The sequence below is a fragment of the Wolffia australiana genome, chromosome 1 (assembly GCF_029677425.1).
Source record: "Wolffia australiana isolate 7733 chromosome 1, ASM2967742v1".
Classification (NCBI taxonomy): Eukaryota; Viridiplantae; Streptophyta; class Magnoliopsida; order Alismatales; family Araceae; genus Wolffia; species Wolffia australiana.
The window spans coordinates 20,296,876-20,312,139 of record NC_135835.1 but is presented as its reverse complement, the minus strand read 5'-3'; the positions used below and the strand labels follow the sequence as shown (position 1 = coordinate 20,312,139).

Below are 15,264 nucleotides of genomic sequence, written 5' to 3'. Positions count from 1 at the left end.
TATATAAAACTAATTTAAATATATAATATTTACTTTTTTTTTTATAAATTCTACTATTTGTAAGAGTTTTTAATAATTTTTTGGGCAAGAAATGAACTTGAAATAATATATTGGACTAAACACTTGTGTAGTAGGAAGTATGTGTGCACACCCTTGATCAAGGAAAGTGGAAGTTGGGGGAGGTGGGACACTATAAGAGGTAGAATTGGGCTGGGCTGAGGGTGTAGAAAAAATAACAACTTTTCCCACAAGAGGAATTTTGAGGCGTGTTGGTGGTACTGGTAAGGTCTAGATATAGGCTATCTGAGGCATCCTTAGTACATGAATATTATAAGAACATGACTTGAATCCACAAGCCTTTCTCTACTTAAAGCAGCCAAGTCCTGAATCCACAGAATATATTCTCCAACCTTTGAGTCTACAACGGGGTTGTACTTGAATCCACAAGCATTGAAGCACTCTCTAGCAAAGAGAACACTCTGAGGGGAGAAATATGAGTTGCAGAAAAATAATAGACTTCAATAGTAGTCCTTCAAGGGTACATGAGGGCCTTATATAAGCAACAAAAATTGCATGGTCGTCCATAATAGTACAACTCAAAACATTGACTGCTTGCTGAATTCCCGAATTACAACTCAAATTGCATGGTCGTCCATAATAGCATGGTCATCCATAACAATACAACAGAAAAATCACAGTAACCATGATAGTACAACTCAAAACATTGAAAAAAGCAACTATGACAGGTTAAAATAGAGGATCAAGACAGGCCTGAGAAGAGATACTCTGAAGATTATGGGGCCTGTAGAATTTGCCATAAGATATTTCTGTGGCTCAAGAAGATCTTGATAAGATAAAACAGAATATTTTCAGCTCTGACAAGCTTAATTATAGATATTTTGCAGCTTATTGAAGAAGAAGTATCTATCAAAGGATTCTATCAGAATAGAATCTGTAGGAAGATCGTGACAGAAAAAATCTGTGAAAGGATAATTTTAGAGAGAAATATGTCATAAGACTTTTGTGGGGCTCTAGGTACTTTTCTGTAGATCCTGTCAGCTTCTAGAATGATCCCCTTCTTTGGAAACCAGTTGCCAATGGGGCTCGGAGCATGGGCTTCCAAACTACATCAAAGATTTAGAAACTTGCGAAATAATAATAAGAACATAAAATGTTTTTTGTCACACTAGTTGGGGCCCAATATGAAGTTCTTTCTTCTTCTTCTCTAGATCAATGGATTTCAGATAGTTTCTCTCTAAGACTGACACTCTTAATAATGTGTGAAATCTAATAAAACTGATAAACTAAGGCCACAAACAACATATTGGGACATGACTGAATGATGGGATACAAATAGGGGGGGATAGAAGTTTAAATAGAGGAGCCCTAATGTTGTCATAGCTAAGATCTAATTCCAGGAGATTACGAGTTTATTATATCTTGAACTATAGTCTTGATATATGTTTTTATATATCATCTAATAAGAGAATATCTTCCAAATTATAATTATGGAGTTAGTCCTGTAAACCATGCATCCTGTGATATGATTTTTAAATAGGGTTAAGTTAGGTCTTTTTATCCCTTGAATATTGGGCCTCCAAATCTGATCCAGGTCATTGCTTACGTTTTCTCCATTCTCCCATTTTTACCCATAAATTAATACTTTATGAATCTAAAACTTGTATTCCACTAAGATTCTAACAAAATAGTAAATGAATTAATTGGGGTTTGTCTCACAAACCAAAATTTTCAATGGTTGACATGTAATATCTGTTTTTCCCTTTTTAATAATAAAAAATATATAATATGTAAAAATTATTAAATGAGGCATAATCATAAATAATTATCACTATATATTTTATGTTATAGTAGGGGTGGCAAAGATTCATGATAGTTTTACTCTGCATCTAAGTTTGTGAGTTGCAATATGCCTACCTAAAAGATAGTATCGATGCCTTTACATACTCGCAAACTCATGCATTGTAGTGATAGTTGTGCAACATGCTGTGTAGGCCCTTGTTCGGGCATGTGTAATGTGGGTCAACCATCCACACTAGAGAATATCGCGCAATGTGGTGCGATATTTTGCACAATCTGTTAAAAATTTCAGTCAGGCCAAACCCATTGTGCAAGTTGTTGTGATAATATGTGTACAAATTTGCATCTCACATCACAGAAAACTTTACAATCCAGGTAGAGAAAGAGAGGTGTGTGTGTGAGGGAGAGTGAGGCATGAGTGGGATAATGAGATAGGGAAGAGTGAGCTACATATAGAGAAGAGAGAGAGATAGAGATGAGCGAGCAAATTAAAGAGTGAAGAAGATAAGAGGGAGAGTAGAGTTAGCAAGATAAATCCAGAGGGAGAGGAGTGAGCGAGATAACAGTGAGCGAGACAGAAGAACAATCGAGAGATAGGGGGAGGGAAGAGCAAGTGAGTGAGAGGAGAGCGAGAGAGATAGAGAGTGAGACACACACACACACAGAGATAGAGAGTGAGAGACAGTGCGAGAGATAATGGAGAGATAGAGAGTGAGATGCAGAAAGACAGATTGTGTGAGAGGTAGAGAGTGAGAGACAGAGAGACGAGAGAGATAGAGAGTGATAGACACAGAGAGATAGAGAGAGATAGAGAGTGAGAGACAGACACAGAGAGAGAGACAGAGAGAGATAGAGAGTGAGAGACAGACACAGAGAGAGAGAGACAGAGAGAGACAAAGAGAGAGACATTGAGAGAGAGAGAGACAGAGAGAGACGAAGACAGAGAGGGAGAGTGAGTGAGTGAGAGACAGAGAGAGACAAAGACAGAGAGAGAGAGTGTGTGTGTGAGAGAGATAGAGAGAGAGAGATCCAGAGAGAGTGAGAGAGAGAGAAAGAGAGAAAGACAGAAATAGGGACAGAGAGAGATAGAGAGCGATAGAGAGAGACACAGAGAGAGACAGAGGGATAGAGAGACAGAGAGACAGAGAGACAGAGAGACAGAGAGACAAGAGACAGAGAGAGACATACAGAGAGAGATAGAGAGGCAGAATGAGACATAGAGAGAGAGACAGAGAGGCAGAGAGAAGAACGAGTGAGTGAAAGAGAGAGTAGTGAGCGAGTAAGAGAGAGAAGAGTAAGAGAGCCAGCGAGAGAAAGAGAGAATAATAATTTAGGGATAGAATAGCTAGCACAAAAAAGAGAGATACTTCAGAGGAGAAGATCCAATAATTTTATTTTATTTTGTTTTAAAATTTGCACATAACTTCACATTCGCAGTGCACAGGTGGGTGTGCAATGTGCGCTTTGAGATTTGAACCGAACCGCTGATAGCACCGCAACTACACATCAAAACATTCAACCCAATCACTGATTAGGCTCACACTATGGATCTTGCTGATCAATGTAAGGATTAGATTAGACAAATGGTCAGTCTAGTCTCATACCCCTCCAAGTAATAAAGATAATGAGGATTTGGTGATAACTGCAACACAAATGACTATTGAGGCATCTCGTCTTCAACATCATTTAGCTCCTCTCAGGTTTCTCCCTCTCTCTCTTCATAACTTACCATCTTCCATCCTCTTGTTTACATCTACCCGTGTCGTCATTCACCACGAAACCTTGTCTCACCCCCATAATCTCCATCTCACCTCTCATTTTCTCCCTTCTTGATACCTTCATCCTTTCTCACGCCTTATCCCATCTATCTTGTGAGTTCACTTTCGGTACTTCACTTCCACCCATCTTGCACTAGACGCGAGCATCTTCTCCTGCCAACCGAGTCTTTCACTACCATTATATCTGTTTCCCATACCTCTTCTTTTTCATACCCGTCCGTGGATCTGCAGATCATCATCAATCATGGCCATTTAGCATCAGAACAACCAAGCTATTGGCTCCCTCTGTAACGTACCTTGTGACGCATTAACTTTGAGATAATTGTTGGTTCAAGATAACTTTTTATTTGCTCTGAGTGGTTGTTGACCTTATGAATCCCTTTGTGTGAAACATTGATTTGATATACTCCTCTAGTTCCATTAAGTTAAGGATATCATAATCATTTCCTAGCTTGTACTTGTTAAGTCTCTACGTCACAGAGTTAGTCCCCTTCTATTGGATTAAATTTGTTCGGATCACCGTCAACGAATATTTTATTACTATCATTCAGTAGTAATTTAACAATCGCACAAAGTACACTATCTTGTCCACATCATGATTACTCCTCAATTCCCCATTATAAATAAGGGGGCATCCATGGAAATTGGACTATTTCATTAACCCCCCAAATGACATTTATAATTTATTTCCAAACCCTGTCAATTTTATTTCGTTTCCCTTGGAGAGATATGGAGTAAACACGTTGAATGGAGATGGAATCGAAGGGAGAAGTCTAGGCTAAGCAGCGAAGATGGGGAAAAGATTTTGGGTACCCACGTTGCATCGATCTCTCTGCATCATCGTCGCCGTTTTATCGTTCTTCAGCCATCCAATTTCCTGCTCTCAAAGTGAGTCTGTTTCCTGTTATTCGGCAAGTTATCTGATGATTCCCGTATAATGAGGTTCACAATTTCAATATTATCCTTTCGTTGAATCGCTCATACTCGCTGGACCCCGCGTTAAAGCGCATCTCTAGGTTTTCCATCTGGGTGTCATCTTTCATTTTGCCAGTTGCAAGTTTCCTTGTCCTGATTGATGTTTTTTTTGGTGATTCTGTCTCTTATGTAGTCGTTATTTTGAAGATTTTTCAAAGTATTTTGACCAATTCCAAATTGGTTCTGCAAATGGATCTTGCTTCACGTCTTTTTGAGAAATCTAATAATTCTGTCCGACTTGAACCGCGTAGTTGTATTGCTATCTCCTCATTGGACGCCATGAAAGTGGGGATACAAGATGAGGCATCTTACTTCTGATTTAATTTTAAACGCTTAAAAAAACGAGGGTCATACGATTTCAGATCACCGAAGAAATTCGGCCAGCCTAAGAATTTTGGTTCTCTATGTTGAAAAAAAATGTGCCATTTGTTTATCTCGTTTCTTCAGGTTCCTATAAATATCGATAATTTAATTACTCGCTAATTTTGTACACAAAATCACAACTATGAGACACAAAAATTTTCAATTGGCATGCCTAAATGAGTGGATCTATTTGAGAAATAAGGAGTCTTTCTTTCTGATTTGAAGTGTCTGTCAACTGGATTTTCTGTTTTTGAAATTGGACTTTGTTGAGATCATCTATCTCTAACAAGGATGTATCTTAGACAGAGATTAACGAGAGATAGAAGAAATGTGGAAAATCCAGTTGACTACAGGCCCTGATCGGCACTTGTGCCCCTGTGGGATAGTTCAAGTACAACTTCTGGTCTCCCCTTTAGTGGAGAGCTACATGTATTTAAAAGGGGACCTATCCTAGAGCCAAATGTACGAAATACACCTGGTAGGGGTTGAGGAGCTTGACAAATTCACACTCTGGAAAAACAGCTGAAGTAATTCGTATTCCATTTCTTAGTATCCCATTAAGAGTTATTCACTCTCTTAACATCAATTTACATTCTGGAAGATGTGTTTATTGTTAATATGGAATGAAATGACTTTTGAATCTTACTCAAATATTGTTGTCTTGAACTGCATTGCCAAATAGGAAAAGCCCCTGACGTGTGTGTATCTCCTGGTGGCCGTTTTCCTCCATTCAAGTCTGATGGCAGACCCCCGAAGAAGGCTGAAAGAGGTCCCAGAGCGTTGACCTTTTGCAGGGTCTTCCGTGAGAACACGTGTTGCGATGTAGCGCAAACAAGTCTAGCTTTTGCTTCAATCAGACGGCTGGCATCCTCTGGGGAAGCAAGCCAAGACTGTTTGGACTTGTGGGAGGCCCTAGAATGCTCTATATGCCATCCCATTGTTGGCACCATGCCAGGACTGCCCCTCATTTGTGCCTCTTTCTGCGATAAAGTCTTCAGCACTTGCTCGAATGCATATTTCTCCATTGACGGTCAAACCCAGGTAGCTATCTTCCTCAATCTTGTACCCTTGAAATTTAGGGTTCTGAATTTTGTTTAGGAAACTTAAGTCTTAGAATACATAGATTTTCCCTCACGTCCGGTAAAAACAAGGTGAAAGCAAAAGATATCTACAAAGTCTTAGAGGCCTAGGAAATGAAAAAGAAGGCATCGAATTGTGCTCCTAAAACCCTAAAGGTTTTAAGTTTTATCGTTTGGGATTTAAGGTTAAGTTCTTTCAGGGTAAAGTATTCGGATCTTAGAATTCAGAGTATATAAAGGTTAGGGTTAAGGGGTTGGGGTCTTGGTTATAGGGTTTAGGGTATCTGTATTAAGTTTGAAGTTTCTAGTTATCTGCACTCTCAATCTGGTAAGGATTAAATAAGTTTTCTTTTTTTTTTCTTAATCAAGATTCATTTATTTCTCACAGATCTTATCTCCCTGCGGATTAAACAATGTGATGTGTGGAAGGGCAAGGGGATGGGTGTCTAATGGCACAGAGCTCTGCCTTCTTGCGGGCTTTGCCGTGCAGCCGGCTGACCCCTCAGGCAACGAAGCTGAGGAATCGTTTTGCTATGGCAGCAAGGCCAGTCTAGAAGCTGGCAAAGGGTTCTGGAAAGACCCTAGAAGAAGGTCAAAGCCGAAATTTTCAGACTTGGCTGATGAAAAAGACTTCTTTCTGTGGGTGAGGAGTATGAACATCAAGGAAATGCTATCTTGGGCTGCTGCTCTGGGCGCCTGTCTTTTCCTAATGATGTGAGTGGTCAATTTATGCTTTGTTACCCTATACTGTTTAATTTGAAATCCTTTTACAAATAATTTCTAGGAGGAAAAAGCGGGTGAACTATCGGCAGAGGCAAGCTGCTGTTCAGAAGGCGGCAAAAATTCTGAGCAGCAGAAACTTACAAGGTTAGGGACGGCTTGCACATCCTGGATTTGAAAAAGAAAACCTTGTTTCTGTAAATTCAGGGAAGGAGAATTTAGATTTCGATATATTTGATGATACACTTCATTAAATATATCTCTTTTTCCCCATTATGGTGTTTTATGATTATAATATTTGAAGGATGGATGGACATATCACAGAAAGCTCCAACTGGACCATTTAACATTTGTGTGGTAAAACCTTCCCTGACGTTTTTTAACTTTTAGGGTTTTAATACCCAATTGCGTGGAAGACTCTCAGTAAAAATGATATCCTAAGGTTTGGCACAACTCGCCTGCATTTCAGCTGAAGTGACGGAAGAAGTTCCGTATCTTGAAGTTCGTGAGGTTTGTTCTTTTTCCATTCATTTCCCTTTTGATCTTCATCCTCTTATTCTTGGGGATTTTGATATATCGCCCGATATGCTTTCGGATAGACTGTTTGTTCAGCTAATAGAAAACAGAATTATTTGGTATCCCTCCGCTTGTCATCCATACTACCTCAAGTATTCTTTCTTTATAGGGGGAAATAAAACGGATATTTTTTTCTTTTTTCTTCCGTGGGTAATGCAAAGGTAAATGGCATGAGACTTTAATAAAAGTGAGAGCACATAACTGGGTTAAAGGTTTATTCATCGCTCTCTAATTAAACAATTTCAAAAAAGGGAATTCGGAGGATATTAACCTTGTCTTAAAAATAACCTTCTCCTGCCGTAGAGTGGTTCTAGAGAAAATGGGAGATTTAGTGGGCTATGGGAATTTTGCGTCAAAGTACCGTTATTTTTAAATTTTTTTTTAAGAAAAGTTTAAATTTCTTATGTGATTAACGGAGAGAGATGGTGCAAGGTGGTGAAATGGAGAGGATAACAGTCAAGAAAATCACTCGTGTCATTTTTCAAAAATCTATAAAGGGCAATAATGCATATATATGGCCATTCTTCCTATGATTTTTCAAAGAATATAGACCTAAAGGGTAGTTCTTCCGTCAGAGGAAGAGAGAGTGCACAGCAGATAATGATTCAGCAAGATGTTTACTCATAGTAATTTTCTTGAAAACAATTTATAAACCATAAAAAAAAATCATGATTAATCATGATTAAACTGTCTGGATTTCATAGTATCTATACATGGAGAGAGGATAACAGTCAAGAAAATCAATCGTGTCATTTTTCATAAATCTATAAAGGGCAATAATGAATATATATGACCATTCTTCCTATGACTTTTCAAAGAATATAGACCTAAAGGGTAGTTCTTCCGTCAGAGGAAGAGAGAGTGCAGAGCAGATAATGATTCAGCAAGATGTTTACTCATAGTAATTTTCTTGAAAACAATTTATAAACCATAAAAAAATAAACATGTTCATATCAAGGAGGCTCCATGTATAGATACTATGAAATCCAGACTGTTTAATCATGATTATTTTTCTGTAAATTTTATAAAAGTACTTATCCCGATAGGTCGGCAACACGTCCTGATGAAACAGATAAACGACTTCCATTGCATTTAAGGGTAGCCACAAGAGGGGTGAGATGGAGTGAGTATAAAATTGAAAGTACAGAGAGAGGTTCACTAATGGTTACTGAGCACAAGTAGACTTCAAGCCTAGACATGAAAAATTCAACTGTTTCCTGGCATTGAAAATCACCAAAAAGAGAGGTTATTTCTTAGCGTAGGTGATGAACATGGGATTGTGAGGAGTAATCTTGAAGGCCTGGAGGCCCTGCATGGCTAGAGTTGCTTGCATCTCGTCTCCGAATTCTAAAAAAGCAATGCCGGGCTTGGCCTCGACCATCCTCACCTCCTTGAAACCCGGGTACTGGCAGAAGAGCATCTGCACCATCATCGGAGTTGTCTCCTGCGGCAGGTTCTGCACGAACAGTATCTTGTTCGGCGGTGCCGGCGTGTCCCCCATCCCACTCGCCTTTGCCCCTCCGCCATAGCCCGCCGTCTGCACCGTCCACAAGCCGGCACATCATCCGTCATTCCCGTTCAAATTTGAAGTTGTAGAAATATGAAATGGATCGTAGATAAAGAGATGGGTTTGAAGAAGACTTGGTGTTTGAGAATCAGATTTTAGGTTTTTGGTGTTGGGTTTTGAAGCTAAGGGATGGATGCAAAAGAAGATTTAACATTCTAAATTTAGCGATTGAGCTAGGTTATTAGGGTTAAGGTATCAAGATAAGGAGTGAGATAAAGGGAAATATTAAACGCGAGATGGGCAAGAAATAGAGCTAGAGATTGAGAATTGGAATTAGGATCTGTAGTTGAGCTCAGGTTTTTAGAATTTAGCTTTGAAGGAAGGGAGAAGATGATGTTAAGATTTATGTTTTTGAGTTCAAGATGGGTAAGGGAAAGATTTGGTAGTTGAAAATTTGATTACGTGTCTGTAGTTGAGCTCTTGATTTTAGGATCTAGCTTTGAAAATAAGGGAGATGAACAATGGCGAAGATTTTCGGGTTTTGAGTTCTAGATCCCGGTATAGAAGTCTATTAAAGTTGAGATGCAATTTTTTGGGTTTTAACATTGGAGATTATGGTTCAAGAATCTACAAAAGGATAATTTATTAGAAAATATTATAAACGACAAGGAAATGTTAAAAAAAAGAAAGTTGAGGATCATCACCGATGCCCCAGTGCCATAGCCACCATATGCTTGGTTCATGCCCCCATGACTTGCATCATGATGCTGCTCCCGGCGTTTTCTCTCAGCTGAATGAAGAAGCATAGACTTACACATTGTTATATAGCCTTAGTTTTACTCCTTTTATAATTTTGTAAGTGAGCCACATTCTCAAATGGCTCACCATTCCATTCCATTCTGTTTTTTGTTCAGCTTAGGTCTGTTTCCGTTTAAGTGAATTCTTACTTCTTTTTTTGAAGAAAAGTGAATTCACACTTATTCTCCAATCGGGCCTTGGCCCACCAGTTGGTAAAGAGCCAGTATCAAACTGGTTAACCCTAAATAAAGATTAGGGTTATTAGCATTATTATTCCAAACCTAATTCGTTATTAGGGGTTAGCGGCATAATTGTTCTTGGTGATCATTGACACCCATCAAATAAAGCACATATCTCATGATACAGCCCAATGTATATTCTGACTGACATAAAGAAAATTATAAGCAATATTAATAAGTGGAAATAATCCAAGTAAAATAATTTAACTGGGGAGAAAGCATTTGAATATTTGTCTGCTTCAAACACATGCTCCCATTTATGAAACTTTAAGTCAATAAAAATAAGAGTTTGGCCTGAGCGATGATGATAACAATGACGAAGAACTGTCATCGTCATCTGAACAGTCATAAAATACATCGATGACAAGTCATCATCGTCATCCCAATCTGGTTTCCCAGGGATGTAATCATCCTAGCCATTGTCATGTCATGTCATGTTTTCTGAATAAAGATAGAGCATATAATCATGTCAACATCATCACCTAGTTTTCAAGGACTGTCATGATCATAGTCATCCATCAGTTAAATTAGCATCATCACCATCATGCATACATCAATGACGAATCATCATCCAGATTCGAAGAGATGCCATCCTTGTCATTGTCATCAATTGGTTCCGAAGCTAAGATAGAACATTTAATCATGTTGTCAACAGCATCCAGTCTTCCCCGAACTGTCATCATCATCGTTCATCTCTTGATTCATTGTCATAATCTTCCAAACCATGTATCATCATCCATCTCTTGATACACATGTGACATGTATGATGATGATAATAACGAAATTTAGGGATGGCAATTACGATGATGAATCAAGATTATATATTAGTCATGCAGCCCTCATAACTATATTTTAGTCGGAGCTAGAGTTTGGACAGGAAGGCATAATAAGTGAGGGGAACAACCCGAAACTCACCTCTGTCATCTTGCCTCTTCTTCCTTTCACGAGGAACAAACGTCCCATCAGCCTTGGCAATTATATCAGACTTCGTCTTGGCATATTGAATCCGCTGCATCACGAAGGCCAGTCCAATTAATGATCATAGCAAAGAGACATGTATGATGTTAGAAAAATTGTACTGACACCAAATAAATGACAAGAAAATTAACGTTTACCATTGGTTTGTCATAGAATGGGAATCCTTGCATTCGCTTCAGTGCTTCAGAGGCAGACGAAACCTCTTCAAAGACCACCCAGGCTTGCCCTTTGTGTTTTAGCGTCTTGAAAGCAAGTACTTCTAATATCTTTCCAAACTGAGAAAAAACGGCCCGCAAAGATTTTTTGAGCTCTGGGCAAGAAACAGACACAGATTAGCAACATGAGCAATAAAAATCAATCATGTAAGCAATAGAGAACTTATGAATGGGAAGAGAGCACTTCCAAGATGCGTAACTATAGAAATGTTTCCATTAAAATTAGTGATTAAAAACATTCTCAGTATGAACAAAAAAATTCGACTGCTCCTACAACTTCCTTTTATCAGTCGATATGGTTTATGGTTCTAGAAGCATTATTCAAACCAAAAATGTGCGTGCGTGGTGCCTTAAAACTCTAGTTTCTTTTTTTGAAGAATAAAACTCTAGTTTCTAGATTTGATGTAATAAATAATCTCAGAATTGAAAAAGGATGTCTTCGAAAGTTGATGAAACACAACGAATTAACAGGAAAATCTACAATGCTGCAAATGTTGAGACAAAATAGAACTTTCATCTCTAATTTCTTTCCCAGAGGAACAAATTATATTTGAAATTTTTTCAAAAAAATAATTTATAATTGAAAAAGTTTTCTAGACTGGCACATGAGAGTTTAGAAGTCAGGAGGCGTTAAAGTTGCCATTAGATCAGTTAACATAAAATTTCAACGGATCTGAAATCCCAGTCGAAAGCACCAAATCAATATAGTACATTGACGGCCAGCTAAAAGGCTAGTATTGGTGTTAACTGATCTAATGGCAAAAGCATCAAATCTATATGGTACATTGAAGGCCAGCTAAAAAGCTAGCATAGGTGATGATGAGAAACAAGTACAAATTCTAACGTGCAAGCCAACGCTAAATAGAAGTAATATCCAAACGAAAAATATATAAATAATAAAGCCGAGAAATCATAATCTCATGCAAATAAAACGAACTAATGACTAATCACGAGATGAGATCACACTATGCATGAAGAACTAGGAAACAGGAATATATAACCACATGAACAACAGACAATCTGACTTCAACTTTCATGGACTCAAGCCAGATGAAGTAGGGTTCTCGAGACCCGTGTAATTCATCCCAAATATCAAGAAAAGTATTTTTAAATTAACTGCTTAACCGATTAATCCCTGCTGATGAAGTGAACTACCTAATTCTAGATACCACAGAAAACCCGCAACGGCAATTAAAAAAAGGAGCAAATGCTCAAGCGTTCATCAAAGTAGACGCAACACGGCCAACCTGATATGCAAGTCAATTGTATAAACTGGTGAGAAAGTTATTTTGTTTGCCAATCATGCCTGTCCTGAAGGGTTAATTTCTTGCACAATCAAGTTAAAAGAGACTTTTTAACCGTTCTAGTGGCTGCCCATAAAACCCTAGAACAAGGGTTTACAAAGAGAGATCGCGGACTACAGTTTCCGAAAGCTTTATCCATCTCCTTTCCCAGAAAATTCAACGATAAATCCCTCCACCTGTACAACTGAAAGAGTCACGTACCTTCAAGCTTGATCTTCTCGTTGAGATTATTGATGTAAATGGTCATGTTGGTGAGGGCTTCCTCCTCGGAGGCGCTCATTTCTCCTCTCTCGCTGTTTAAACTCGCAGATTACTCTTTACTGGAAGTTAACACTTGCAGATGTCACGATCACGGAGAAGAACACTGATTTTGGCCCTACCCTGCTTCCCTGCTTCGCCAAGAATGGAATTTCGAGATAGAACACCCGCAAGGAGTGCGAGATGATTATCAATGAAAAGTTTTTTACTTTCTAGTATATTAATACTATATTTCATAAAATACCTTATAGATGAGACTTTATATAAATGGGACTAGAGCCTACCACCAGATGTCAATATCTTCGAAAAAATGTATTTACCCAATTTTGAGGCACCCAACTTGTTTAACTAATATTTTGTCCACCCTAAACCCTAAACCTGCCATAAACATACTGTTGGCTATGATATCTTGAGGTTATCACTTGAGCTGAGTTATTATTACATCTGGCTTGCAATCATCACCAATTTGTTAGTAGTCCCTTACCAAAAAAAATTATGAACATTGGACATGATGTTGTCAAATTTGTGTGTGTTTAAAATTTGAGACTTTGGTGTGAAGTAAATTATCTACGCCATAGATTCCATTGACAGTTTCAGGTTAAGGAAATGAGAACCAAAATCAATTTGAGACAATCATATTGCTGAGCTGCTGATATAGTCAATTGTGTTAGGTCATGCAGGATATGGAAAAATTTAAAAATAGTTTTTAAGCACTGTAAATATTAACCAATTAAATTTTAATATTTCAAAACTTGAAATGAAGTATTTGTTTCAAAACCATTTTGCATGAAACATAATACAAACAGTTATAGATTAGTTTCAAAATGATGTAAGTGTACTTGATCATATAGTCCCCTTGATAATATTCCTTAAAAGTTATGCTGGTGGTAGTTGCTTTTAGCATTATAGAGCTTTGAATGAACGATATAATGATTCATTCACACTAGGAAATTTTACTATGGTCATTTAAGGCTAAATGAATCTCAAGTGGTTTTGTCCTACTTGTGGTGCCCCAATAGTTTCTTTGCATCAATAAAGTTAACTTGAATGGGGTTGAGACACCATGCTTTCAAGGATCATGGGGTATCTTATGTTGCTAAGATAATCATTTTTATTTTTACTCCTGCAATTTTGATGTCTTTAGAAAGTGGGATCCAAACAATATTTTACTATTGTGATAAATCACACGTACCAGCTTACCCTAAATCACAATAGGTTTGTTGCGTCCAGTCCAGCTAATCGAATTTATTAAATAAATAAAATCAAATAACTGCATTCTCGCCCTGATAAGATCCAATCAAGAAATTTCATTGTACCCCTCTTGTAACAAAAAAATTGTATTTAGTTTTCTATCGTGTCATATATTTAGAAAAAATATATTTATGTTCGTTTCATATATCATGTCATATATTTAGAAAAAGAGTTACTTCCTTTTGTAACAAAAATTATATTAGAATGTAACGAACTAAGCCAAACATGGATTTATTGAAGAAGGTCCAAAGGAGAGATGAAATGTTCATCAATTCATATATGTTAACTTAGTGAATTCACAGTTTTTAAGGGGGGAGTTCTCTGCTCCCACAAAATATTTTTATTTGGAAACCATAGGATAGACTTCACATAAATATCATAGAGCCGATAGACAAAAAATTAGGTTTTAAAAATGTCAAAATAAGGGTCTGATTAAAGCTGCTAATTTTATAATGATTTTGTGAACAAGCACAGCGATTAGGGTTCAAATCCACCGAGAGAAGCTACTGAAACGTGAAATTCAGTTTAATATTTTTATGATTTTGAAAATTATTTTTATATATTTTTTATTTTTAGCTGTTTTTGTTAGACTTAAATTCAATAATAGGAAAGAAAATATGATATTTCTTAAATTTTTTTAAACACCAGTGGGAAATATTTATTGTAATTATAGATAATTTTAGATATTGTTGTATTTTTTCTAGATAAAACTACCTTTGATGGGTTGAGTTCAGTTTAGATCAATTTAAATTAAAAAATTCTGATTGAGTTGGTAGTTGCACGGATTTGTTTCAGGATCCACGCATGGGCTCATAATCTTGGGACACTGGTGTGTAGTGCACTAAAATTTATATAAAACTAATACTCATGGAAATAATTTAGCTATTGATGAGTATGGGTTGTCTCCGTAGGGAATGACGATTAGAGATTTAACGCTCTTTAAATGGTGATTAAAGAGGGATGAAGGGAAATATGTATAAATATGAGATAGTGAACTGATGAGAACTATAAGTTAAGAAGGTGATAATAAATATTTAATTAGAATAAGAAGAATATTAACAACAGTGAAAAATAGGAGGATGTGGACAGAGCATTAATGGGGAAGGAAGATAAGGAAGCGAAGAGATAAGTAAATTCAGGTTTAAGATTGGAAGTGAGGTGGAAATATGAGTCCTAAATGATGGAATGAAGAGTAATGATGATGATAAAATGGAGTAGTAAGAAGAAATGATGTTCATCAAACCTAATAGACGCAATGTAGATGAATCAAATTAAGTCAAGATAACTTATAATAGGTCTTTATGTTTTTTCAAGACCATGGAAATTTAGTGCTGCACGCAAGCTGATCCATTCTGTTAACCTTCTTCGATAACTCTTTTTAGGTAATTTATAACTATAAATAAGG

General features: G+C 37.2%; 2 protein-coding genes across 2 annotated transcripts; one reads left to right on the top strand and one right to left on the bottom strand.

The window, feature by feature from the left end:
* Positions 1–4,290: 4,290 nt before the first annotated feature.
* On the top strand, positions 4,291–7,371 carry LOC144710029 (folate receptor family protein). The gene is made up of 4 exons (XM_078583691.1): positions 4,291–4,484; positions 5,617–5,975; positions 6,402–6,727; positions 6,798–7,371. The coding sequence occupies exons 1-4, from the start codon at positions 4,388–4,390 to the stop codon at positions 6,883–6,885; spliced, it is 870 nt and encodes a 289-aa protein (XP_078439817.1). The 5' UTR covers positions 4,291–4,387; the 3' UTR covers positions 6,886–7,371.
* A 999-nt stretch (positions 7,372–8,370) lies between these two features.
* U1A (spliceosomal protein U1A) lies at positions 8,371–12,800 on the bottom strand. Its single transcript, XM_078583677.1, has 5 exons — positions 12,552–12,800; positions 10,969–11,141; positions 10,769–10,862; positions 9,521–9,606; positions 8,371–8,846 (listed from the first exon to the last, which is right to left on the bottom strand). The coding sequence occupies exons 1-5, from the start codon at positions 12,628–12,630 to the stop codon at positions 8,556–8,558; spliced, it is 723 nt and encodes a 240-aa protein (XP_078439803.1). The 5' UTR covers positions 12,631–12,800; the 3' UTR covers positions 8,371–8,555.
* Between the last annotated feature and the right edge of the window lie 2,464 nt (positions 12,801–15,264).

What these genes read in the sequence shown, in the direction of transcription:
- U1A (XM_078583677.1), bottom strand. Translation starts at nt 12,630, where the DNA reads ATGAGCGCCTCCGAGGAGGAAGCCCTCACCAACATGACCATTTACATC. An exon ending in CATTCTATGACAAACCAATG is followed by an intron (nt 10,863 to 10,968) that starts GTAAACGTTAAT and finishes TTCGTGATGCAG; the next exon opens with CGGATTCAATATGCCAAGAC. An exon ending in GCTATGGCACTGGGGCATCG is followed by an intron (nt 8,847 to 9,520) that starts GTGATGATCCTC and finishes TGGACGGTGCAG; the next exon opens with ACGGCGGGCTATGGCGGAGG.
- LOC144710029 (XM_078583691.1), top strand. Translation starts at nt 4,388, where the DNA reads ATGGGGAAAAGATTTTGGGTACCCACGTTGCATCGATCTCTCTGCATC. An exon ending in CCATTGACGGTCAAACCCAG is followed by an intron (nt 5,976 to 6,401) that starts GTAGCTATCTTC and finishes TATTTCTCACAG; the next exon opens with ATCTTATCTCCCTGCGGATT. An exon ending in GCCTGTCTTTTCCTAATGAT is followed by an intron (nt 6,728 to 6,797) that starts GTGAGTGGTCAA and finishes AATAATTTCTAG; the next exon opens with GAGGAAAAAGCGGGTGAACT.